The sequence below is a fragment of the Kogia breviceps genome, chromosome 3 (assembly GCF_026419965.1).
Source record: "Kogia breviceps isolate mKogBre1 chromosome 3, mKogBre1 haplotype 1, whole genome shotgun sequence".
Lineage (NCBI taxonomy): Eukaryota > Metazoa > Chordata > Mammalia > Artiodactyla > Physeteridae > Kogia > Kogia breviceps.
Window position 1 is genome coordinate 151,542,797 of NC_081312.1, and position 25,976 is coordinate 151,568,772.

General features: G+C 41.2%; 1 protein-coding gene and 1 long non-coding RNA gene across 5 annotated transcripts; both read right to left on the reverse strand.

Annotated features, from left to right (window-relative positions):
* Window positions 1–605: 605 nt before the first annotated feature.
* LOC131752723 (uncharacterized) lies at window positions 606–18,965 on the reverse strand. The gene is made up of 4 exons (XR_010839841.1): window positions 18,211–18,965; window positions 13,904–14,823; window positions 10,047–10,139; window positions 606–673 (listed from the first exon to the last, which is right to left on the reverse strand). It is a non-coding gene; the product is annotated as an uncharacterized lncRNA (long non-coding RNA).
* Window positions 18,966–19,201: 236 nt separating this feature from the next.
* Window positions 19,202–25,645, reverse strand: ZNF774 (zinc finger protein 774). Of its 4 annotated transcripts, none has more exons than XM_059057318.2 (4): window positions 25,501–25,645; window positions 23,695–23,807; window positions 20,963–21,069; window positions 19,202–20,493 (listed from the first exon to the last, which is right to left on the reverse strand). In XM_059057318.2, exons 2-4 carry the CDS (start codon window positions 23,799–23,801, stop codon window positions 19,253–19,255), a joined length of 1,455 nt encoding a protein of 484 aa, XP_058913301.1. In that variant the 5' UTR covers window positions 23,802–23,807; window positions 25,501–25,645; the 3' UTR covers window positions 19,202–19,252. The 4 variants fall into 4 exon arrangements, with proteins under 4 accessions (XP_058913301.1, XP_066886053.1, XP_058913300.1 ...); XM_067029952.1 differs by having other exon boundaries at window positions 23,695–23,820; XM_059057317.2 differs by having other exon boundaries at window positions 25,352–25,645.
* Between the last annotated feature and the right edge of the window lie 331 nt (window positions 25,646–25,976).

Here is a 25,976-nt window from a genome sequence, read left to right on the forward strand (position 1 = left end):
TTTAGAGGACTCTTTGCCCCTTTTAGGGATGCGTCTTCCCCTTGCAACTTGTGGCCTGCCCTTAAAATATTGGTACTCAATGGAATTCTCTCCTCAGCCGTCTTCCGTTTTTTCTTTGCCCACTCTTTCTGCATAACTTTATCCACGCTCACCTTAAACTTCTGAAGAGCCCTAAATATGTATCTCAGACCAGACTTTCTAGAAGCCCCAACTCATTATTTTCAGCCGTGTAATGGACATTTTAAACCTGTGTATCCCGCAGACACATTAAAGTTAACGTGTCGAACACTGACCCTGTTCCCGTTATTATCCTATGAATAGTGCTCAGTTCTCAGTCGGGACACACCAGACTCCTTGCCTCACGCCCTACATGTAATCGGTATTATTCCTGAAGTGTCTGTCTTTTGTGTCTGTCTCAACTGTGATTACATCATCTCCGTTCTCCCTTCTGCCAACCGACTCCCCACAGTCACCCGCATGTTCTTTCTAAAGTGCAAATACGGTCGTGTTCTTCCTTTTCAAAGTCTTTTCCTAATATTTCCTTCAGGATATGGTCCAAATTCCTTCCCATGCCAAATAAGCCACTTCACAATCTGACTCCAGGCTGTTTGCTCTAGCAATTTTCAGTTTATCCATTCTTCCTTCAAAATAGTAAAGTGAAATACTTGAAAACCTGTAAAAACAAAACACCCCCATTAAAAAATGGTCAAAGATTTAATTTGTTACAAATTCAGAAATTAGTTCTTTCTTAAGCTTTTAAATTTAACTTGCAAATTTTATTATTCTATTTATAAGTCTAGCATATTTTACCAATCACTTTGCAGAAACTTACAATAATTTTTGGTCCCATTCACAAACTTAGTTAATTCAACATCTTCCAACATTTAAAATTGTCTATAAACTTAATCTATTAGATTTTCTTTTTATTTTCTTCAGTTGTTTAGCCTAGAGTCTTCTCAAGGCTTAGTAATCCTTATAAATCAAATATACTTACAAATATAATGAATTTAAAATTTTCTTAGATTGACCCAGTTCTATGTGTAAGCAGTAAAATTTCAACTCAAAATCTTTTAAGTCTAAAACTAACTCAATTATACATTTAAAATAAGAGTTATAAGACCATCACTCTAATAAGCCAAATTTTCTTAAACATTGCAAGTGCCTAAAAAGTGAAATATGCACATATTTCTTCTAAACCCCAACATATTAATCACATAGGTTTTACCCCCAATTAAAGCCTTTTTGTGCTTAATTCTAAAGCTTCTGAGTTGAAAGACACAGAACTGCTAAGAAAGACAGTTTCAGCCTAGTTAATTAAGATTACTTTTGATCAGACACTTTTTGTTTGTTTGTGTCATTCCCCCACCACCACTCCACACTGAGCAGCTTGTGGGATCTCAGTTCCCTGACCAGTGAGAGCGCTGAGTCCTAACCACTGGACCACCAGCGAATTCCCTGATCAGAGGTTTTTTACCGGACATAAGTTCTGGAGCTACAGACTTTCAGAGCCATTCTTCTCACTATGCCAACTGTTATTTTGAGCCCCTTTTAAAATTCTGTTATGGACTTCAAAACTCATTACCTCATCCTCTGACTACTCTTAGAAATCTGCAAATCCTACCCAGTTTATCTTTTGATTTGATTTTATATTTCTTGGCTTTTAAGATATATACATGGTTTTTTTTGGGGGGGGGGGTTGCAGTACACGGGCCTCTCACTGTTGTGGCCTCTCCCATTGCAAAGCACAGGCTCCGGACGCGCAGGCCCAGCAGCCATGGTTCACGGGCCTAGCCGCTCTGCGGCATGTGGGATCTTCCCGGACCAGGGCACGAACCCGTATCCCCTGCATCGGCAGGCGGACTCTCAACCACTGCGCCACCAGGGAAGCCCACATGTTTTTATTTTAATTCTAAAGACCTTTGTAATGGATGAAATTCAAATGTGTAAATGCAGTTCCTCTCTAATCATAAAGATTATGAAACTAATGGCTTTTGCATTCTTTCTTATTCCTAGAACCATACAATTCTAACAGGTATTTAAACTAATATCCCATTGAGTTTCAGATATCTCAAATAGCTTTATCTGATTGTCACAAGTTAAGTCATTCTTCATAACTATAATAACTGAAATGTACTGAGGCTTTACTGGACTGTGTTTTGTATTTATTTTCTCATCTGAGCCTTATAATAATCCAACAAAGAACTATTATTATTTCCAATTTACAGATGAGAAAATGGAGAACTACATAATTCAACTGAAGCCACACAGCAAGAGGCAGAGCTGGAACTCAAACCCAGGTCTGTCTAATGACAAAACACACATGCCTGGTCAATAAATACAAGTTTCATAGAAATTCACATTAAGGTCATAACTGACATCAGAGTAGCAATGTTTTCTTTTGTTTTTTTAATTGATACTATTGGCAAAGGGGTGAAAAAGCAAACTTTCTCATGCACTGCTGGTTTGGCTGTAAACTGGTATAACCTTCGTGAAGTCCAACTTTGTGTTATGCAGCCATCCTTCAAAAAACAAATTTTACCTCTTGGAATATATCGTAAAGAAGTTATTCTTTAGTGTGCAAAAATCAGTGATGAAGATGCTCTTTGGAAATGTCTTAAATGCCTGTCACTGGGTTGTTTTTCTTTGTATGTTTCTTTGTTTGTTTTTTACTCAGTGATGGCAACTCCACACAATGGAATTCTATACAGCCATAAAAATTATGATTTGTGGTTCTGCTCAGGCTTGAATGGCTACAAGGAATAGAGATCCACTTTTCTTTTCTTTTTTTTTTTTTGCTGCCCCGCACGGCATGGGGGATCTTAGTTCCCCCAACAGGGAACGAACCTGTGCCTCCTATAGTGGAAGCGCGGACTCCTAACCACTGGATAGCCAGGGAATTCCAGAGACCCGCTTTTTTACCTCTAGAGGAAAATAGGCTGGAAGGGAGGTATTTATAATAAAGCTATATATGGACTAGAACTGGAGCAAGAAAAAACAGGACTAACAGAAGCCTGAAGGCATGGCTCTGTCCCTCTAGGCATCTCGGCTTCTCCACAGGTCTACTCTACCTTCCTCTCTTTGACAACCAGCTTCCTCCATTCTAATATTTTGTGCTCCCTCACAACTCTGGCTTCTATTTGATAGAAGGCCATGGCATCCTTACACCATCAGCTCCATTGAGGATATCAGTTGCCCAATTTCATAATTCAGTGGCATCTGATTGGATTAGCTCATCTTTTCACCCCATGAGTATGTCTCTGACCACCTACAGGTGGGCTGTCCTTGGATCAGATGCTAATCCTTTAGTTCAATTAGCTGGGGTCAGGGAATCAGCCAGTTAAGAATAGAAAACTGTGAGCTGGCATTATTTCCTTCAATGGGAGACTGGGTAGGCAAACAATGATCAGTATTTTTAATATGATGGTTAAGTGAAAATAACTTTATGAACTAATAAATATATTATACCACTTTTGCTTTAAAAATATAGATAGATAGATAGATATAGATGTACATATAAATAGAAAAAAGACTTGAAGCACATACACCAGTATAGTAACAGTGGTTTCTCCAAATGGGAAATTACAATGGATTTGTGGCTTTGTGTGTGGGATTTGTTTATTTGCTTCTTTATAATTACCAAAGTTTCTACAATGAGCTACTCAAAATATTATTTTGTCAGTAAGTATATATATGAATAAAGTTAGTAAATATGAAATGAATAAATAAACAAAAATTAAATGGCAAAATAATGAGCTAATGGGTCGCTTTGGAGATAGAATTGGTTCATGACCTCAAGGAATTTACAGATTCATGGGAGTGGAGCAATATTAACAGAATAGCTTCAGATAAGCACCATAATAGAGATTTCTCTTGGCCTGGGATACCTTTTAGCCTCTTATCTGCCTGGGAAACTCCTACTCAACTTCCCAGACTCAACTCAAATGTCACCTCCTCCCCAAGCAAAATTAACCACTTCCTCATTTATTTCCCATAACACTTAGAAAGCATATGTCTTCCAAAAAAATGTCCCATTTCACATTTTTAATACTTCTGAAATCAGGATAGTCTTACAACCAGTATTAAAAGAAACTAGCCAGCTGCCAGGTAGAGAAGTAGATGGGAAAGTACCATAATTGTCATTGTAGATGTGTTAATTTAACTAATTTCTCAGAAAAGATCAGAGAATTTTCAGAGCTGGTATCGATGACAGATTCATGCTTTAGGAATGGCTAAGTGGATCCAACTAGAGTTAGACTCTTCACAAAAATCTTGGCTCCAACTTTGATTTAGAGAAGATGCTAGTAAGTAATCCCAGTGATAAACGTATGCTACTGTCAATCAAGTTTTTAAAAACATATACATTTGATAAGATATTCTCAATGTCCCAAAAAGCTGTTGGAATTTGATGGTGTACCCCACAATCAAAAGTATCTTCAATTCCAGGAAGTATGTACCTTTATATAGCTCTATTATAGCACTTAACTCATAGAATTACAATTAGTTTTTTACCTATCAATCTTCCCAGAGAGATCATTAACTTCTCAAAGACGGAAATTTGGGTAAATAAACCCTGTGTGAATAGTTAACAAATGTAGCATCCTTACTGTTGGAGTTTTAAGATTTGCTTTTTATATAGTTCATATAGAAAATTTCCAGAAGGATGAATTCCTTAGGACAGATGGCAACACTTTGGACTGCTTTGGTTCTTTGTCTTGTATGAATACATATAGGGCTTTGGATACATATAGCCTCTTTTATAAGAGGCTGGAAAATCTGAAGTTATAGCTTCTCAACACTCTTAAAGATCAAATGTTAAGGAATTAATTTGAGGGATAGCTTTTCAGGAGGTTGTAGCTATGCTGGGGTAGGCAGAATTTTAAGATGATGCCCAAGATTCCATCCTTGGTTATCCATTCAAACACTAATCTAGGTACTGTTTTGAAGGGCTCTTGCTTATGTAATTAAGGTTACTAATCAGCTGATCTTAAGGTAGGGAGATTATTCAAGTAATCACATGAGCCCTTTAAAAGCAGAGTTTCTTTAGGTGGTAGCAGAAGTCAAAGAGGCTCAAAGCACAGGAAGGGGCTTCCCTGGTGGCGCAGTGGTTGAGAATCCGCCTGCTGATGCAGGGGTCACAGGTTCGTGCCCCGGTCCGGGAAGATCTCACATGCCGCGCAGCGGCTGGGCCCGTGAGCCATGGCCGCTGAGGCTGCGCGTCCGGAGCCTGTGCTCCGCAACGGGAGAGGCCACGACAGTGAGAGGCCTGCGTACCACAAAAAAAAAAAAAAAAAAAAAAGCACAGGAAGGATTTGATGGGCAATTGCCAGTTTTAAAGATGGAGGGGGCCACATGGAAATGACCTGAGAGCAGCCTTGAAGAGCTGAGAGTGACCCCTGACCAACAGCCAGCAAGGAAACAAGGACTTCAGATCTACAAATGCAAGGAATTTTGATTTTGTCAACAGTTTAAATGAGCTTGGGAGCAGATTCTTCCCCAGATCCTCAAGATAACAGCCCAGTTCAGAGAACATTTTTACTTTGGTCTTATAAGACTTCAGCAAAAAATCCAGTCAAGCTTGCTCAGACTTCAATAGAAAACTAATACATATGTCCTAGGACATTTGGGTGTATGGAGAGGGGAATAAGGTTGTTCAAAGGTAGTATTGCCAAATATGCTGATGATAAAATTTTGCATTAAAAGAACTGTGAGCTAGCTGGGCACGCTGCTCCTCTCTGACAAGTCTGTCTCCACATATTCAATGAGTCTTTTGAGCAGAAGTAGCCAGTAATAAAGCGAGTACTCCATTTGACCTATGCAATCTCTGATCTCATTTCTCTGTATTCCTATAGACTGAACAACTTGGGTAAGTAAACTAAGGCTAGCACCAGAACAAAGGGGATAACACATAGCAAATTATAGAATACCATGAAGTGGGTCTCTATTGAAAGCCAGTTTTCATCTTCATTAAACCTTGTGTTATCTATCACTGTTTAACTCTCCTTTGTCTATTCATTGGAAGAAAATCTAGTTTGCCTTGTACTTCAGGTATTTAGATATCCTGGGCCTTGTGTCTGAGCTTACCTCCGGCCAGGTATTTTGACTTTTGACACTTCTTCAAGCTCACGATTTTTCAGAAAGGAGCAAAATTTTTTAACTATGTGTTTATAATTGCAGCCATTTACCAACTATTTATGATATTCTAGAACATGCTAGGTGCTTTATATTGTCTCATTTAGTCTTCACAATAATCCTATGAGAAAGATATAGTTAGTCTCATTTTATAAATGAGGAAAAAAAGGTTATTTGCTCAAGGTCATAAGATTCAGAATTGGGAATCAAGCCTAGGTCTTTCTGGTTCTAAAATCTCTGGCGAATCACCATTCAACACCAGCTCACAGTTTTTAGACAGCATATCAATGAGAAGGTGTTCATTCACTTCTTGCACATGCCTAATTGCCTCTGGAAACCTTTCAACAAACATTTCTGAACACCCAGGTCCTGGTCTAGGGACAGCTGACTACAACAGGCTCAGAAGTTGCAGGAGGAAGCCAGGAAGTCAGCCCAGAATGGAGTTGGGGCATTGGCTTCCAGGCTGGGGTTAAAATAAGCCACAAGGCATTACTGTGGTCTCAAGGCTATAGATAAAGGACAATACAAGGACCTATCAAGAGACATATTGGGATCCATGAGCTCAGGAGGGAGCCAGATCAAGGTATGGAGAAAAGAGAGATAAATGGGGCAAAGAATATGGGACTCTTCCATGGGACTGGAAACTGAGACAAGCCAGCATGAGCAGGGGTCGCTCATGGCAAGCCTCTAACACATCTACAAGGATGACCATGAGTTACTAGTAACAATAGTTAACTTGTAATGAGTGCCCTCCAGGTCCACTTCTAAATGTTTGATATGCACTACCTTTTTGATCTTCACAACAGGCCTATGAGTCAGAAACTACAGTTGACCCTTGAACAGCATGGGTTTGAACTGCACAAGTCCACTTATATGCAGATATTTTTCAATAGTAAATACTACAGAACTACATAGTTGGTGGTTGGTTGAATCCTTGGATGCTGAGGAACCGTGGATACTGAGGACTGACTATATATTACATGAAGATTAATCTAGGAGTTGTTCAAGGGTCAACTATAGTAGAATTCTCCAATTTAAGGATGAGGAAACTAAGACTCAGAAAGGTTAACTAATTTTCCAAAGATTACACACCTAATTAGTGACATAGGCAGGATTCGAAATGTGTTTGACCCAAAACTCTTATATACTATATATAAAATAGATATCTAATAAGAACCTACTGTACAGCACAGGTAACTCTACTCAATACTCTGTAATGACCTATAAGGGAAAAGAATCTAAAAAAGAGTGGATATATGCATATATGTACTGACTCACTTTGCTGTACAGCAGAAACTAACACAACATTGTAAATCAACTATATTCCAATAAAAATTTTTTTTAAAACCCCATGTATACGAACACTATTGTGTGCTGATGTGCCAATCCTTGTCCATGGTAGGGGCTACCTAGTGAGCTGAGTTGAAAGATTTGTGAGGCCCCATTTGCCAAGAACATGGTGCCCAGACATGGCAAAGCACTCCCAAGGAACTTTTACACATCAAGACGGATTAGGGAGTACAGATCAGAGAACAGTTGATTTTTACTAAGTGATATAAGATTTCCTAGAAGAGGTGTCATGTAAGCAAGGCTTCCAGGGAAGGCCAGTGGAAAGGATGAGAAAGCACAAGTTGGGGAAACAATGTAAACAAAGTCAGGAAATTGTGAAAATGTATGGTGTATGGGGCATGTGCATGTCTGTACGTGCCCTGCTTACTTCCTAACTCACTTCACTGCAGCCTCCTCAAAGAGCAGAAGCCACATTATGTCTCAAAAAGTCCAAGTGGGGACTTCCCTGGCGGTGCAGTGGTTAAGACTTCACCTTCCAATGCAGGGAGTGTGGGTTCGATCCCTGGTCAGGGAGCTAAGATCCCACATACCTCGCGGCCAAAAAACCAAAAATAAAACAGAAGCAATATTGTAACAAATTCAACAAAGACTTTAAAAATAGTCTACATCAAAAAATCTTTAAAAAAAAAAGTCCAAGTGGAACCTCTTTGGAATGACACCCCATCCTTGCAGAGGGTATGACCTTCTCTTTCCTTGGGTACCACGGATTTTTGGCTGGGGAATGGGTAGTCCCTTTTGGTGAGAGGGATTATAAATACCCTCTTCCTTTGTCACTCCTCATTCCCTTTGATTGGTATTCAGATGGCAGAATGCTCACCTCCTTTGTGGAATGCCACTTTCCTATGGGTTCCTCCAGAAGTGGAGTATGGAAAAATCTTCCTGGGCCTCTCATGAGATTACAGGCAAACTGGGGACATTTCTACTACCTTTTGTATTTCCAGAACAGGGCAATGTAGAATACTGTGAGACTCCAAATATATGTAATCTGTCACAGAAGAAAAAATGGGAGAGACATACACATATATAGCCATGTTCCTCCCTAAGACAACAGTCAGTTAACTGACCCATGTCCAGTCTGGTAGGAAATGGCCAAGTTGGAACTGCCTCCTCACAATACAGAGATGGGCTTTCCAAATCATAAGTACCAATCACATTGTTCAGTTCAGGAATCACTGGCAACATCCCATGAATGAGTGTCTTATATGGCAGGATTCATGCGTGAAGCTTAAAGAAAGTTTAATTTCAAGATCATGCCTTGTATTCATCTACTCATTCTTATACCAATTGCTCTAAGTGACATCTCCTCCAGGAAGTCTTCCTTGACTCTCAAGATAGCCCTTCTGTGGCTCCCATATTCTTGTTTGTATTGAAAATATGTGTCTGTATGTCTGTCTCCTTCAACTACTCTATGTGCTCCTCGAGAGAACTGTCATGTTTATATCTGTATCCCTAGCACCTTGGACTGAGCCTGGATGTAATAGGTAAATAATAAGTGTTTACTGATTAAAATGAATCAGTTGGAAAAATACAATGTGGGTTGAGCATGTATTCATATATTCTGTTTGTGATATGCCTCTGACTCTGAAGAGGTAGGACGGGCTGCAACCAGGCCCAGACTCTAGGCTAAGGTGCTGAAGTTAAGTGCTTTGGGTTTTCTTCAGTTGAACCCAAGCCACCTAGATAAAGAAATGTATGTACTCTTAGTACACAAATGACAGATTCAGGGAAAAATCCCTGCTCATTAATAAAAGCAAGCTTCTAACTTCAGGATCCCTAGATTTTCTCTTATAATCTGATGGGCAGCTAAAACAGGTGGGATCAACCTGCCATCCTGACTGCAAGGAGAGAAGCCAAACATTTGAGTACTGGGACCTCATTGTGGACAAAGAACCCAGTATCTGGGGCAGAAGGCAGGGTCATACCAGGAGAAGAGTCAGGAAAGGAAAGTTGTTGCCAGAGCCCACGTAAGGGTCTTAAATTCTATACTAAGGAGATTCAATTCTCCTCTATAGACAACAGGAAACTAAGATTTTATGAGCTGGGAAGGAGTATGATTTGATTCAACAAAGATTTATGAAATGTTGTACTTAGGTACTAACGTGGTCATAAAGTTGAGTTAAACATAGTCTCTGCCCTTTAGACAAGTACACAAATGAGAGTACAAGATGGAATAAAAAGTAAGTGAAACCCAAGATATGGAAAGGGTTATAGAGATCCAAAGGAGATCCCATCTGCTTGATGGAGGAGATGTGGAAATATTTCCTGGAGAGGGAATGTTTTAAAGAGGATTTAAAGAATGGGTGCTTTATGACCATAGAATTCACTCAACAGCCAATAAACCTGTAAAAGTTGTTCAACTTCCCTACTAATCAGGGAAATGCATGTTAAAACCACAATGAAATGTTATTTCATACCCATCAGATTGCAAAAATTCAAAAGTCTGACGAAACTAAGGATTGACAAGAAAGAATAGTAATGGAAATGTTTATACACTTCTGGTGAGAATGGAAATTAGTACGACCACTTTGGAGAATAATTTGGCAATATCTAGCTAAAGATGCACTCACCCTGTGACTCCAGAATTTCACTTCTAGGTACGTATACCCAGAGAAACTCCTACACATGTACGCAAGGAGACGTACCAAAATACACAGAAATACCTGTGACAGAAAAAAACAGAAATGACCTAATAGCTATCAACAGGAAAACAGATGAATTGTGCTGTGATTATACTGAATATTAAAGCAAGGAAATTAAGTATATGTACCAACATGAATGAATCTCACAAACGTAATATTTGGGGTGGTATAGGATACTTACCTTGATACTCATTCATATACAATATAAACAAGTTTATGCAAAACAATATTATACATTGCCTAGGGATCTATATCAATATCTCCATACAAATATATACAGAGAGACAGAGAGCATAAATAAATATTAAGTCATAAGAGTGAGAAATACCAAATTCAGGAGAGTGAAATATGGGTTGGAGAAGGGCTATATTTGGGGAGGGGTTCACAGGAAACTTTAGTGTATTGGTGTAAACTTTAAGTGTAAAATCGTCTTTCTTTCTTTCCTTCTTTTTCGAAATTTCTCAAGCTGCGTGGTAGGTACATGGTTGCTCTTGCTCTACTCTTTATACCTTTCGTATATCTTTTTTGTTTCTGGCCACACCACATGGCATGTGGGAATCTAATTCCCCGACCAGGGATTGAACCCTGGCCCATGACAGTGAAAGTGCTGAGTCCTAACCACTGGACCACCAGGGGATTCCCCCTTTTGTATATCTTACATGTTGAATTAAAAAAAAAATAAAAGTGAATACTTGTATAGTCTGAAGAATTGAGGCAGAAAGTCATTCTAGAGAGAAGAATGTTCTGGAGAGGGCAGGCTACATTCAGGGAACAAAGTGTCACCGTTCTGTTAGGCAGAATAAAGGGTATTTTATGGAATAAGCAAAGCAACTTGCATTTATATTTATATAACATCCTACAGCGTATAAATCATTTTCACATACACCAGCTCATTTAATTATCAACTTGAAGAAAAGTATTCTCATTTTATAGATGGGGAAACAGGCTCAGAAAGGTTATGTGATATGTTTGTGAGTATCTTTGTTAGAGAAAAAGTTTAAAAGGATGTACAATAAACAGTAGTGATTATCTCTGGAAGGTAGGGTAACAGGTGATTTTACCTTTCTTGTTTGCTTAATTATATTTTCTGATATTTCTAAAATGAATATGTGTAACTTATGAAGTAAAAAAGTAATAAAGCAGGGAGGGGAAGGGAAGGGAGCAGGAAAAAAGTAACTTCCTCAAATAGTGGAGTTCTTTGATTCTGATCCTATACCCTAAATACACGAATGACAAACAACAGAAGAAATAAAGAAGCTAACATAGGAAAAAATGTTCAACTTCACTGATAAAGAAATGTACATTAAAACAAGATGTAAGAATCATGTCTATTAAATCAGCAAAAATGTTTTTTGAGGATGAGGGTGTGGTGAAACTGGTAGTCATTTATTGCTGATAGCATTGTAAATTGGTACAATTCACTCGGAAGACGATTTGGCAGCAAGCAATGAGAGCTGTAAAATGTTCACACCCTGTGGAAATAATCTAAAATGTGGAAACATTTTTTTCTGAGAGGAAAAAAATATAAGGATGTTTGCAAGAGCATTATTAATATAGCAGGGCATCCTCCATGCAGACAGGCAGTACGAGTTTGGCTGTTTATAGGAGGGTGGGCTTGTAATCTTCTGAACGTCATTTGCACTAATTGATATACATAAAGGGAGGGTTTGTTTTTTAGCTGAAGGAAAAGTGAGAAAGTGTGAGTGTGTGATTGGGAAAAAATGGAGGAGATTGGCCTGGTGTCTGTTCAGACCCAGGCATTTTGGACGGTCTTTTTTTCTTTTCTCTCTTTTTTCTTAGTGTAACTCAACTCTATGAGGTTTAAGTGGGAAAGGTCAGGGACTTCCCTGGCGGTCCACTGGTTAAGACTCTGCGTTCCCAATGCAGGGGGTCCAGGTTCAATCCCTGGTCAGGGAACTAGATCCCACATGTCACAACTAAAGATCCTGCAGGGCCACACATGGCAATTAAGACCCGGTGCAGCCAAATAAATAAATAAATAATTTGAAAAAGTGGAAAAGGTCAGTCTCTGGAAGACTATTCTGTTTTCCTATTTGCTTTTTTCTTGTGAAATATCTTGTAAATAAAAAGTGTATAAATAATGCATATTAAAGAATTATAATAAAAAGAAACTGTGTGCTCAGCACCCAGCTTAAGAAATAGAAACTTACCATCCTTCTTCCCCATTCCAGTTAACCTCTACCCTGAATTTTATATTAATAAATCCTCTCCTTTTCATTACACTTTGTGTGTCCTTATTACTTAAGCAATATAGTATTTGGTTTTGCCTGTTTTAGTCTTTGTTGTATTTTGACATTTACTGCATGTATTTTCTGTGCTTAATCTTGAGTTATTGAGGTTTATCTGTGTTAATGCTTATAACTGTAGCTTGTTCATTTGTTCTGATGTATTCAACACTTCCACCGTGTGAATTTACCAAATTTGCTGGAGGTGGGGCCACTAAATCTGCATTTTAAACAAGCATCCCCGAGTAGGACTAATGCAGGTAGTTTTGAGAAATATTCTTAGAGGATAAGTCCAAGCTGTTACTTTTTATTCTTCCAGCTCTCTACCTCTACCTTTTAATTTCATTTAAACTGCTTGTCTCTGCTTTTCCAAAAATATTTTCCCATCTTTCTTCACCTAGGTAACTCTTATTCTTCAAGTTTTCTCATTAAACTATAAACTCTCCCAAGGCAAAGATTATCATCATTATCATTGTTGTCATTGACATCTATAGAGCAGATACAATGTACCAGGTACTATGCAAAGAGTTTTCTATGTATCATCTCATTAATCCTCATCCAACCCCGTAAAGTAGGTACTGGGTTTATCCCCATTTTACAGATAAGGAAGTAAGTGTCAAAGAGAGTAAGTAACTTGCCCAAGTACAGCAGCTTTTTAAATGTGGACCTCTTTCACTGTTTTGTCTTTGTACTTCCAGTGTCTGATGTAGGACTTGGTACATAGCACTCAATAAATGTTTTTTGAGCTGAACTGAAGGGAAAAATCAAAGAGAAGAGGTGGAAAACCATCCCTTTAGTTCAGATACTGGAGTGCGGATGGAAAAGAGGAGCTAGGAACGAGATTTGGGATGCCAGATTATCAGAGTTGAAATCCGGGGAGTGAGGTTGTGGGGAGGAATGAGGAAAAGAGAAGGCATTTCCATTTTTTTACTTTGGGCGCTTCTGTATTTTTTGGAAATTTTTACAGAAAGCACGTGGTGCTTTTACAATTAAGGGGGTGGGGGCAGTGTGGAGGCAGAAGCTATGTGACTTGGCACCAGCAAAATACAGGAAACAGGGGGAAAGCTAAATCTAAGCCAGAGGCACGCTGGAGGTGGGAAGTCTGATTAAAAGAGCCTAGACATGACAGCCCTGAGAATATAATATATATTAATATTAATGGAAGTTTGACAAAAAGGGAAGGGAAGGAATGTGACACTAGGGTTTAGGAAGAATTCTTTTGAGGTAGAAAGGTTTATTGATCTTGCCTTTTTGTTCTGTATCTCCCAGTGACTGCCACAGTGCTTGGTAATAACATTCATTTACTGGAGACTCACTATGGGCCAGACACTAAGCTCTTTATGTCATGGATTGAAGCAATGTCTTTAATTTTTCTCTCTTGAATATGACTTACACATGGCTGACAAATCAAACTTCCTCAAATGCTGACCATGCTTCTCCTCTATTGGAAAACCATTAATGACAGACACTCCATTCCCCAGAGAATAATATCCGAACTGTTTGGCAAATAAGAGCCTTCTTGGTGTGACCCTCACTCACCTGTCCTGCTTTGTCTCACACTGCTGCTTTTCTAGCACGAGTTCCTTGCCTGTGAGCATGCCTTCATTAATTCATCCAATGAACATTTACTGAGCACCTACTACATAGCACGCACTGTTTTAAGTGCCAGGGAAAGAATGGCAAATAGGAGAAATGGCTCCCCCGCCCCCATGAAGTTTACCAAAACAAATAAGTAAACAAGAAAAGATCAGGAAGGTGTAAGGCCTTTGATGAAAATAAAAGAGGATTATGTGATAGAGAGTGGCTTTGGGGGAAGAGGACTAATTTAGATGGGATAGTCAGGGAAAGCCTCTGTTAGGAGGTAAGTTTTATGCTGAAACCTGGTTGACAAATAGGAGCCTAAGCAAAGATCTGGACAAGGAACATTCTGGGCATAGGGAACAGTTAATACCAAGGCTCTGAGCTGTGCATGACCTTGCTATGATTAAGGAACAGAGAGAACGCAAGCGAGTGAGAGGGAAGGTGATATAAGAAGAGGCCGGAGGGGGTGTCAAACTGAGAGGGGGGGGGCCTTGTAGGCCTGGATAAAGTTTCAGGCCTTTATCTGAAAAGCAATGGGAAGCTGCCAGTTTTAAGCATATGGGTGATGTGATTAGATTTAGGATTTTAAAAGATCACTCTGGCTTCTGTGAGAAGAAATAAGAGCAAAAATCTGGGAGGAGCTTCCCTAGTGGTCCAGTGGTTAAGATTCCACGCGTCCACTGCAGGGGGTCTGGGTTCGATCCCTGGTCAGGGAAGCTCTGCATGCAGCCAGGTGCGGTCAAAAATAAATACATAAACATAAAAATATAAAACCAAATCAAATCTGCGACGTCAGTTGGGTAGGGGGCAGGTAGTAGAGCCGCAAAGCAAGTCACGCATCGCCCCTCAAGAGCTCACATCTTATAAGGTAGACACATCTGTAAAATATGAGAAACAGGGTGAAAGAAAAAGACCATTTATGTTATAAGTCAGTGAGCTGTCTGTTAAATACTACTAGGAAGTCGGCATAGGAGGGGCCGGAGCCTGGGGAGGTCTGAGGAGTGGGAGAGACAGAGGGGAGCCAGGCTATCGTCAACCTGCTTTTATCCCCTCAGAACTTGAAGGTGCCCATGTGGAAGCACTTGCTCTCGACGTGGACGATCCCAGGGTCTGTGAGAGCCCCAAGTTTGTAAAGTGTTAGAGACAAAGATGTTTTTTCTGATTTCTCAGATAGACTGAAGCCTAGAGTGATCAACTGACCTGTCCAAAACCAGTTGGCTAGTAAATAACCTCACCAAAACCAGAGGCTGGCTCTTCAGACCCTTGGTTCTGTGCTGCTTCCACATCCTGCCTCCTAAACCTAGGGTTGCTCACAGACCATGAGCACACATCACATTTCTAGCTGGGGTGAGGGGTATGCCTGCTTGTGCTCATAATGCAGCTTTTGTGTCCCTCCATGTCCTCTAACTGACTCCTTCTTGCAGGACACTCTTCTAGGACATTTCACATTAATCCAGTGCCAGGTTCTCAGAATGTCCGAACTTTCTCATTCCCTGTTGTACCCCCGCCCCAGGCCGAAACACTTCCTCCCCTGGAGAGATGGTACCCCTGGATTTCACATGAATTACCCCGTACCTCTGCCTGCCAGCATTTTTCCTTACCTTCTGATCTGTTATACATTATTGCTGTTATTATTTAACATACTGATCATATTTGATTTAGAACAATGCTTGGGTAGATAAGATAAATGAAGATGATATACTCTCATATTACCATGAAAGGGATGTAAAACTATTCCCAGCTAATGGGAATGTAATTTCCTCTCCTGTTTTCAGGCCTGGATAGTATCAGGAAATATTAATTGGCAACTTAGCAAGTCCATCCCTGAGGAATCACTCAAGTATTTAGTGAGCTCTTTAGCACACTGCTTTCTGGCGAACCTAGACAAACTGGAGAGGAATAGGCAGGAGAAAAACATCAGAGGCCATGAGAAAAGTTATTCTGAGTTGTATGCATGTGTAAATGTCCTGTCAGAGAAGAGTCTCTCACTGGAAGGGGATCCGAAATCTAAGGCATGGAGGCCAGAATGTATATAGTGATATTAAAAAAAAAAATCAAAGGAGTCCTAATCAAGCAGCTGTTGTGCTGTTGCTATACAAATTGTACCTCAGGGAAACCGAAGAGTTGATTATACTTTATAGAAGTATTTCAGCTAATAGATGAAGGAGTGACGGATTTAAAATATCATCATTTGGCAAACCGAAGTGAAATCAGGGCTTATCGATGGTTGCTAACATCACAAGAAAAGAGACAGAAAAAAGAAAACAAAAACAAAACACCAGGTACCTCTTGATAGAAGTTACATAAGATCACTATGGAGTATTCTTGCCCCCCCTCTCCCAAATCTGAACCTGATCATGTTTACAGATCCAACTACCAATATTAGGAAAGCAGGGGATAGAGGAGCATGTTAAAGGACCCCCATAGGATGGAATTAGCCAAATACAGACCTGTGGGAGACAGTTAAAGGACAAGGTTTTTTTTCAACAAATGAAATACAAGGAAAAGAGAGCGAGAGAGAGAAGAGGGAGGATTTTGTAAGGAATATATCAACCAATTGAATGTAGAGACCTTATTTGGTCTCTAAAAAATAAAAACAGGGAATTCCCTGGCCGTCCAGTGGTTAGGACTCGGCACTTTCACTGCAGTGGCCCAGGTTCAATTCCTGGTCGGGGAACTGAGATCCCACAAGCCATGAGGCAAGGCCAAAAATAAAAATAAAAATAAAAACAGAAAACACAAGATAATTAGGTAAATGTGAACATTGACTGGAATATTTGATGATTGCAAAATCACTGTTCAGGGCTTCCCTGGTGGCGCAGTGGTTGAGAGTCCGCCTGCTGATGCAGGGGACGCAGGTTTGTGCCCCGGTCCGGGAGGATCCCACGTGCCGCAGAGCCGCTGGGCCCGTGAGCCATGGCTGCTAGGCCTGCGCATCCGGAGCCTGTGCTCCGCAACGGGAGAGGTCACAGCAGTGAGAGGCCCGCATACCACAAAAAAAAAAAAAAAAAAATCACTGTTCATTTTTAGTAGGAGCAATAATAGTACTGTCTACATTTAGTAGAAGAGCTACCTTTTAAAGCAGTGGTTCTCAACCTTGAGTATGCAGTATAATCACCTGGAGGGCTTATTAAGACACATATTGCTGGACCCCACCCCTAGAGTTTCCAGTTCAGTAGGTCTGGGGTGGGGACTTAGAATTTGCATTTCTAAGAAGTTCCCAGGTAATGATAATGCTACTGGTCTGGGCTCACATTTTAAGAATTTACAGCTCTGGATTAACCAGATTTTTTTTTTTCTGACAATTACCTATTAAAGAAAGAGTTTAGGTTTTCAGCTGAGTTCTATCCCCCCATGAGTTACAGCACTCAGGTGGCACTCCATATAATGGAAGAGAACTAGTGTTTCAAGGCTGCTATATTAATTTAGTCTGTATTGACACAGGAAAGCTTGAAAGAAAACACCTTCAGTCCCCCACTCTTCTCTCCGGAGTGTTCAACACCCAACTCCCTCCTTAACCACTTACATCTGCCATGAGGATAGAGGACCCCAGCACAGGACTCTATAAAGCTCTCGGGAACTTAGGGTACATCCCTCCATCATTTCCAAATTCAGAGTGGTTTGATGGATATAATATGGATCCTCCAGGCCTGTGGTGTCTCAGAGACACTCTAACAAATCCCAGAGCTGGTCTGTTCCATGTTGTTGAAGAGGAGACCTGCAGAGACATCCTGGCTCTTCCATTAGTTCATCACGTGACCCGCAATGAGTCACATAATGAGTTGAGCATTTGAAGGCCTTAGGTTTTCAAAAGGTAAAAAAAGAAGTCCCTCAATATGAGAGAAAGTGGGACACCTTCGGAAACATTAGCCACAGCTCCTTAGAAGAAAAGACATTGGCAACAATACCGTAACATTAAACTTTACAGGTATTACACTTTATAGTTTAACAACAAAGTGCTTGTATGTGTGTGCATGTGCGTGTATATGTATCAGATCCTCACAATAACCTTGTGAGGTAAGGTAGGGCCTGAGAGAAGGGGAAAGTCTGGCCAAATTAGGTGTCAAGAGGCCAAGACACAAACACCTCACCTTCTCAACGAAGTCGGTGTGCCTTCCAACAAACTGCCTTCCCTCCATTTCTTCAATTAAATAGAGGACTATACTAGTGCATAAAATGAATGACCCTAAAAGGATCAGAGACTTGAGTTAATTTAAAACTAAAGGGCCAGTGACCCAGCAAATTACAAAACAAGGGTTACATACTTCAGCTAAATGCCAGGAAGGATCCCTGCAGTATCATTTAACATTCTCAGCAACTTTGCTTCCACAATTTTACAGTCCTCATCCAGGTTCCTTTGGGCTGTTCATCACAGGATATTTTCTATGCCTCAGATGGCAGAAAACCTCCAGGGGGAGTACCTCATACACTGCTGTACAAAGAGCTTCTAAAATTCTTCTAGTCTCCAAGTCACAAGACTGCAGACATCCTCTATGATAATTCTGCCTTGTCATGGCAATGAGACATCTGATGACTGCATAGCACTGGATTAAGAGAGTTTTCTGTTTCATTAAATCTATGTATTCACACCCTGAATCTTCTAGTTCCAGTCTAATTTCTTGCAAGTTCTGGGCTTGTGGGGCTGCAATAATAAATTCCTTATTGAGTAATAAGGCTGATAAAAGCAACCAACCCTGTATTGAGTGTCTTTTAAAGGCCAGGCATTGTATGAAGGGCTTTGTATAAGATCTCAAATATGAATCATTAATGATGAGAATGTGACTACATTTATCTCACTTCTCTTTTAGTAACCAGGCATCAAGCATTAAACTCACATTTTTCTGTCTAAGAGTCAGTCAAAAACACTGAAGGAATGCCTTTTGTGTTTAGAACATTATTTGGACCCTGTAGGTTTATCCTTGCCATTAAAGCACGGAAAAAGAGAACAGATCAGGACCCAACTTGAGCCGCCAACACCCAGTTTCAGTTTTTCTCTATTTGGAGCGCTTAAAGATAATAGCAATGGGGGCTTCCCTGGTGGCGCAGTGGTTGAGAGTCCGCCTGCCGGTGCGGGGGTCGCGGGTTCGTGCCCTGGTCCGGGAGGATCCCACATGCCGCGGAGCGGCTGGGCCCGTGAGCCATGGCCGCTGGGCCTGCGCGTCCGGAGCCTGTGCTCCGCAACGGGAGAGGCCACGGCAGTGAGAGGCCCGCGTACCGCAAAAAAAAAAAAAAAAAAAAAAAAAAAAAAAAAAAGATAATAGCAATGGAAATTTGGAACGGAGGAGAAGAACCATTAAAGGCTATTTCCTAGGTCAAATGGGTGTTCTGATGGCATAAAAGGTGTGCCTTCTGTCGGAAGCTCTTGTCACATTTACTACAGTGAAACGGTTTTTCTCCCGTATGTGTTCTCTGGTGTGTGAGAAAATGGGAACGCTGATTGAAGGTTTTGCCACACTCAGGACAGTGATAGGGTCTGTCTCCTAAGTGGATTCGTTGATGGGTAATGAAGTGGGAGCTCTGATTGAAGCTTTTCCCACACTCGCCACATTTATAGGGTCTTTCTCCTGTGTGGATCCGTTGGTGCTTGATGAGGGCAGAGCTGTCGGCAAATCCTTTCCCACAGCTGTCACACTGAAAAGGCCTCTCACCTGTGTGTGTCCTCTGGTGCGTGAGCAGATGCGAGCTCTGACTGAAACTTTTGTGGCAGTAAGGACAACTGAACGGCCTTTCTCCTGAGTGAGTGCTCATGTGAGCCACAAAATGGGAACTATCTCTAAAGCCCTTCCCGCACTCCGGGCACTTAAAGGGCCGTTCTCCTGTGTGGGTTCGCTGGTGCTTAATCAAATCCGAGCTCTGGCTGAAACTCTCCCCACAGTCGTTACACCTGTAAGGCTTCACTCCCGTGTGGGTCCTCTGGTGGGTGATGAAATTGGAGCTGCGACTAAAGCTTTTATGACACTCGAGGCACGTGTAGGGCTTCTCTCCTGTGTGGGTTCTTTGGTGCATTATGAGGTGTGGTTTCCGTCCGAAAGTCTTCCCACACTCTGGGCACTCATGGGGTCTCTCACCTGTGTGGGTTCTCCGATGTTTGATGAGGGTTGAGCTGTCGCTGAATTTTTTCTCACATCCATGGCATTGGTAGGGTTTCTCCCCTGTGTGTGTTCTGCGGTGGGTGACAAGGTCTGAACTCTGTTTGAAGCCTTTCCCACACTCCATGCATTTATAAGGCCTCTCACCGGTATGGGTTCTTCGGTGTCTTATGAGATAGGAACTCTGGTTAAAGCTTTTTCCACATTCTGCACACACTGGCTTCTTTCCTATATATCCTTCCAGGAGCTTGTTTAATTCCTTCTCCTGTGAAAAGGGCTCCTGTTGGCCCTCTCCTAGAAGGGTTCCATGCTGCCCTTCTAATTCAAGACCCCCCTCCCAGTTTCCTCCCCAACGAGGAGTATGAGAAATATCTTTCTTGGCCCTTTCTGAGGATGTTCCACATTGTTCTGCTGTTTCAGAAATGTCCTGATTGAGTTTTACCACCTGATTCTTAAAGTCTGAAAAATTAACAGAAGTAACAGAGAATAAAGTTATCACTTATCAGGAAAGATCATCAGAAAGCAGCAAGAAAGATTAAAATTAGTGTTTTTGCAACAGACCACATTTAGTTTGACTACTCTCGTTTTCACTTTGTGAAAAGTTTACTGAAGATCATTGAGCTTACAGAAAACATGAATTCCTAAGCCCTTTTTGGGCTTAGGTCAGATGAATCTTGAGGGGACCTTCATATCAAGAGTATACCACATATTGTCAAAATTGGGCAACTCCTTTCAAAGATGTTAGAGTCTAGACAAAAGTGAAATGTTTACTTAAAATGAAGACTTTATCTGGTCAATGACTGATTGTCCAGGAAGTCAAATTTAACCTTCTAACAGTAAGAACAAACGTCTAGGGCAGCATTCCAAATTCCTCATTTAAACAAGGGCTGAAATGCTAGGTTTCTGCCCACCGGGTAACACATCTCACCTGTGTGACTTTCCCTCAGGGTCTTCCTCGCCTCAAAATTTTGGAGTGGTAGGACCCATGGCTCTTCCTTCTGCTCTAGCTGGGAGATTGCACTTGGTCTAGAAATCCTATAAGGAAGGTGAACACAGGATGTTAATGTGAGCCCTCACACAAGGCCTGAACAAAATGCAATCCCCCCTTCTTCCCTAGGTGGAGAACACCCTAGGAAACTCTAATGTGTGTTAAGTCTCCTTATAAGGGCAGCCATGATGAAGTGATAAAAAAGGGTGCTCTCCCCAAGAGGCTGAGAAAAAGCTCTTTTCCTCCCATTAAAAAAAAAATCAGACTTGGGTGATAGAAACTCTAGAATAAGCATAATAACTCATCTCTCAAGGCACAAGGCTAAACCCATGTAGAGACATAATTTGATCAAAACAAAGCTGCCATGACCTCCCCCTTAGAAAGAATCAAGGAAGTTAACTATAACTATAATGTTTACTTTTTATTTATTTAAAAAATATTTATTTATTTATTTATTTATTTTTGGCTGCGTTGGGTCTTTTTTGCTGCGCGCGGGCTTCTCATTGTTGTAGCTTCTCTTGTTGTGGAACATGGGCTCTAGGCATGTGGGCTTCAGTAGTTGTGGCTCGCGGGCTCTAGAGCGCAGGCTCAGTAGTTGTGGCGCATGGGCTTAGTTGCTCCACCGCATGTGGGATCTTCCCAGACCAGGGCATAAACCCGTGTCCCCTGCATTGGCAGGCGGATTCTTAACCACTGCACCACCAGGGAAGCCCCATGTTTCCTTTTTAAATTTTCCCAGAAGGGCAGCAGTCGGTACTGCCATGAGAAAAAGACAAACACTTGTAAGAAAAAAACAAAACAAAAACAAAAAAAATGGACAAAGAACATGAATAGGCAATTCAGAAAAGAAAAATATACAACCAGCTTATAAATATATGGAAAACTTTTAACCTCAACATTAACCAAAGAAATTCGAATTAAAACAATCATACACTTAGGTAATATAGTGTAGAGGTAAAGAGTGCAAACTCAAGAGTCATATTGCCTGAATTTGAATCCTAACTCTGCCTCTTACTAGCTGTGTGACCTCAGGAAAGTTACTTAAATTCTCTGTGTCTCAATGTCTTCATCTATAAATTAGGAATAATGATAAAACCCACCTTACAGAGTTGTGGTGAGGACTAAGTCCTCAGTAAATGTTAGCTATCACTATTATTTTACCCAGACTCTTAGATTATGATACCTACCACGATAGAATATGAAGAAATGGACACTTTCATACAATGCTAACAGAAATAAACAGCTTGATTCAATCTTTTTGGAAGGGATTTTGTAAAAACACCAAATACCTTAGAAATCTGTTCTCAAACCCAGCAATTCTAATTCTGGGAATTCTAAGGAAATGAAAAAAAGTAAAACCAAAAAAAAAAAAAAAAGAAAAAGAAAGTTGTGCAAAAGATATATTAGCTAATTATTAACTAATTACACTTCAATAAACAATACTTTCAGAAAGACAATTAGCTAAGAGATCATCATCACAATATAGGTGAAAATTTGAAATAACCTAAATGTCCCTCAACGAAGAAATAATTACATTTGATTGAGCCATATGAAATTGTCAGTTTATAGGTAAAAAGTGGTCAAAAAAAGGTCACATATACGATTCAATTTAATGTAATTGCTGTATTCCATAAAACAAAATACTAAGTGGTTATTTTAAGTAATGTAAAGATATTTATTGTTGTCAAAATATATTCACAATACAATGTGTAAGAAAGTAAGATTTACAACTGAATATTCAGTATGATCCCAATTTTTTTCTTTTATTTATTTTTTTAATTGTATATATGCTTAGGAAAATGGCTGGAAGGATCGTAACTCTTCAGCAGTGTGATGGATGACTTTTGTTTTCATTTTGCTTGCCTTTTTTTTTGTGAGTACATATCACTTTTTGTGAGTACATATCACTTTTGTGAGTACATATGAAGTAAAGCAGGGAGAAGGCATTGTCATGGTATTTTTTTCCCCTTTTTTTGTTTTTTTTGGCCACATGGTGCAGCGTGCAGGATCTTAGTTCCCTGACCAGGGATTGAACCGGCGCCCCCTGCAGTGGGAGCATGGAGTCTTAACCACTGTACAGCCAGGGAAGGTCCTGCCACAGTATTTTAGAAAGAGCACTGGAGGGTTTTTTTCTTTTAAGTGACAGGAAAAAACCCATGGGGAGAGCTCCCCCTTTTCCACAAAGACCTGGGTTGAACTCTCACCTCTGCCACTTAACTTTGAGTCTCAGGGTCTTGAGCTGGAAAAGGGGGATGAAAATACATCAAAGAGTTATGGTGAGGGCTTCCCTGGTGGCGCAGTGGTTGAGAGTCCGCCTGCCGATGCGAGGGACGCGGGTTTGTGCCCCGGTCCGGGAGGACCCCACACGCCGCGAAGCCTGCGCGTCCGGAGCCTGTGCTCCGCAACGGGAGAGGCCACAACAGTGAGAGGCCCGCGTACCGCAAAAAAAAAAAAAAAAAAAAAAGGAGTTATGGTGAGATATCAGTAAGACAATAAATATCAAATAAATTTGCAAACTACTAAGTGCCATAAAAATGGAAGTCTTTCTTTTTCTGCCAGGGAGGTAATTACTCTCACAGAGATCTGAAGCTCTAAGAGACCAACAGCCCTAGAGACCACTCAGATCTGGGCCCTATCAAAATATCTAAGATAAAGGAGAGTACCATCCTTACCCTTTGAGAGCCCACTCTTCTAACTGTGCTGGGTGGTATCCCTGAAGAGGACTCTCTAAACAGTGTCCAGGTAATCCACTCGTCCCTGAAGTCCCCAGCCACATCATCAGTTCCTACAGCAAGAGACTTCAGTGTGCATCAAGAGCTCTTTAGATATTCTCACCATTGTCTCAAAACCAAAAGACAGCCACTATGGCCCCAACATACTTAAACAAAACCCCACTGACCAGAATAGCTCTGAGGTAAATGCTGTCAACCACAGAAGGGATGCTTTTCTTATTCTGTTTTAACATAATCTCTCCTTTGGCCAACTTTCTCATCACAAAATGAGGCCTGGGCCTCCCAAACACATCTGCAGAACCCTCAGTCTATTGGAGACATTAACTTTTTGAGGAACAAATTGTCCATGATGGACAAGATAAACAGAGGAGAGAGTGCACAGGTATAACTCGATTTCTGGAAAGGTTTGGATTCTCTCCAACTACATTTTCCTCAGCTAGGTAGGAAATTGTGGACTTCATTAGAATCATATTAGTTATGAGAATAGCTGACTTTTCCTGGCTTTTAGATTTAGTGTCAACTTCAAAGGACAAACTATGCAAAAGCCCAAAAGGAACTGCCCTAGGTATCATTCTATTTTAAGGTTTAATGCAGTCAGAAATGGGACTTAAAAAGACATGGATTTTAAAAAACAACATGGATAAGCTGTGAAATTCAATGGCGATAAGCACAAAACAAAATGCCTGGGGGCTGAAAACAATCAATAACACATTAATAAAATTAACATCACTATCATAAAAAAATTATTTGGGGGGAGATGGTCAGGTTACTGGATGGATCAGTAATTTCTGTTAGGCATTAGGAGTCACAAAGTAATATAGGATAATGTTTGTTTTTTTGTTTGTTTTCCCCCTTAAAGAGTTTCCACTAAAAACAAATATAGTCAGCCAGCTGATTGAACAGATGAACCTCTACAAAGAATTCTGCATTTCAGTGGAGGATGGATCAGACCGGGGTGAGGAACTTTTACTCTTTCACATCTTTTGTCTCACCAATCAGAGCACCTGTGTACTACTTGAATACACACACTTTTCATGGAAACATTTATGCATTTACACATATTGCTATTGGTCACTTATAAAGTACTGGGTTTTTAGGAGCCTAAAAGCCGTGGGAATACATTTCATATCTCTGGTTTAAAACCTTAACAAACAAAAATAATGTCATTAGGAAGTGAAAACTGTAATGAGTTTTGAGCATACATTTTATTTCTCCATCCATTACAAAACCCAATAGCAGGGCCCACCTGCAGGATACAGCGGGATGGAGAGTACTTAGCCAAGGTTAGAGAAACCCTGTTTCCCACCCGGTCTCCTGCCCCCCGTACAGGAGACCTCAAAGGCCCTAGACCGCTGAGGTGCTGTGACTAAGTGCCATTGTGAGAAGCACTCGTTTGTTCACTGAGTTTATTAATAGGAACATGACCGCACGGGTAGGGCCGACACCCATTCTCCTCCCTCGCGGTGCTGTAGGCCCTAATCTAGGTGCAGCGGTCAAAGAGTCGCAAAGCTAAACTGAAACCAGAGGACCACCACCGAGGAGCAAAAAATTTAAGAGGATGAGCTATCCCGACGCCGGCAGAGAAAAGCGCAGCTACCTCTCCCCACTCCTCAGCAAGACCCGCGGGCTCGGAAAGCCGAACGCGGGGACCCGGCAGAGACAACGTCGGGGCGGCGGGCGAGCCCCATCCACGCCCCTCAGCAGCGCCCCGGCTGCAGCCGCAGTCTCCTTCCCTGGATCACTCACCGCCCCGGGGCCCAGCCCGGGATGGAGCACGAAGTGAGAGTCCTCCACCGCCGAGCCGCACCCGGCCCTCAACGCCGTGGCAGTCCTTCCCAGAACCCGACTGGGATTCGTGACAGGGCTGTGGGGGACACAGGTGGGACTCTGGACAAGACAGCCAGCAGCCGGAAAATACCGCCCCCGTCCTCTTGCCACTGGCTTCTCAGTTTCTGGGACGAGAAGTCTCCCCCGCCCATAGGCTGATAGAGCTTTCAATCACCGCGGAGCCTTTTGGGAAATGTAGTCCTGAGCAAGACTTCAAAGGACTGGGAGTCCCGGGACGCCCAGTTCCGAGCGGTGACAAGGGCTAAACCCAGTTCACCCGAGCTACCAGACCGCTGGAACCGCCTATTCATAGCTGAGAAGAGGATCCAAAGACTGTACACCCAAAGATGGATCTGCAGATGCGAACCTCTGGGCCTCACCTGACTAGCACCTAG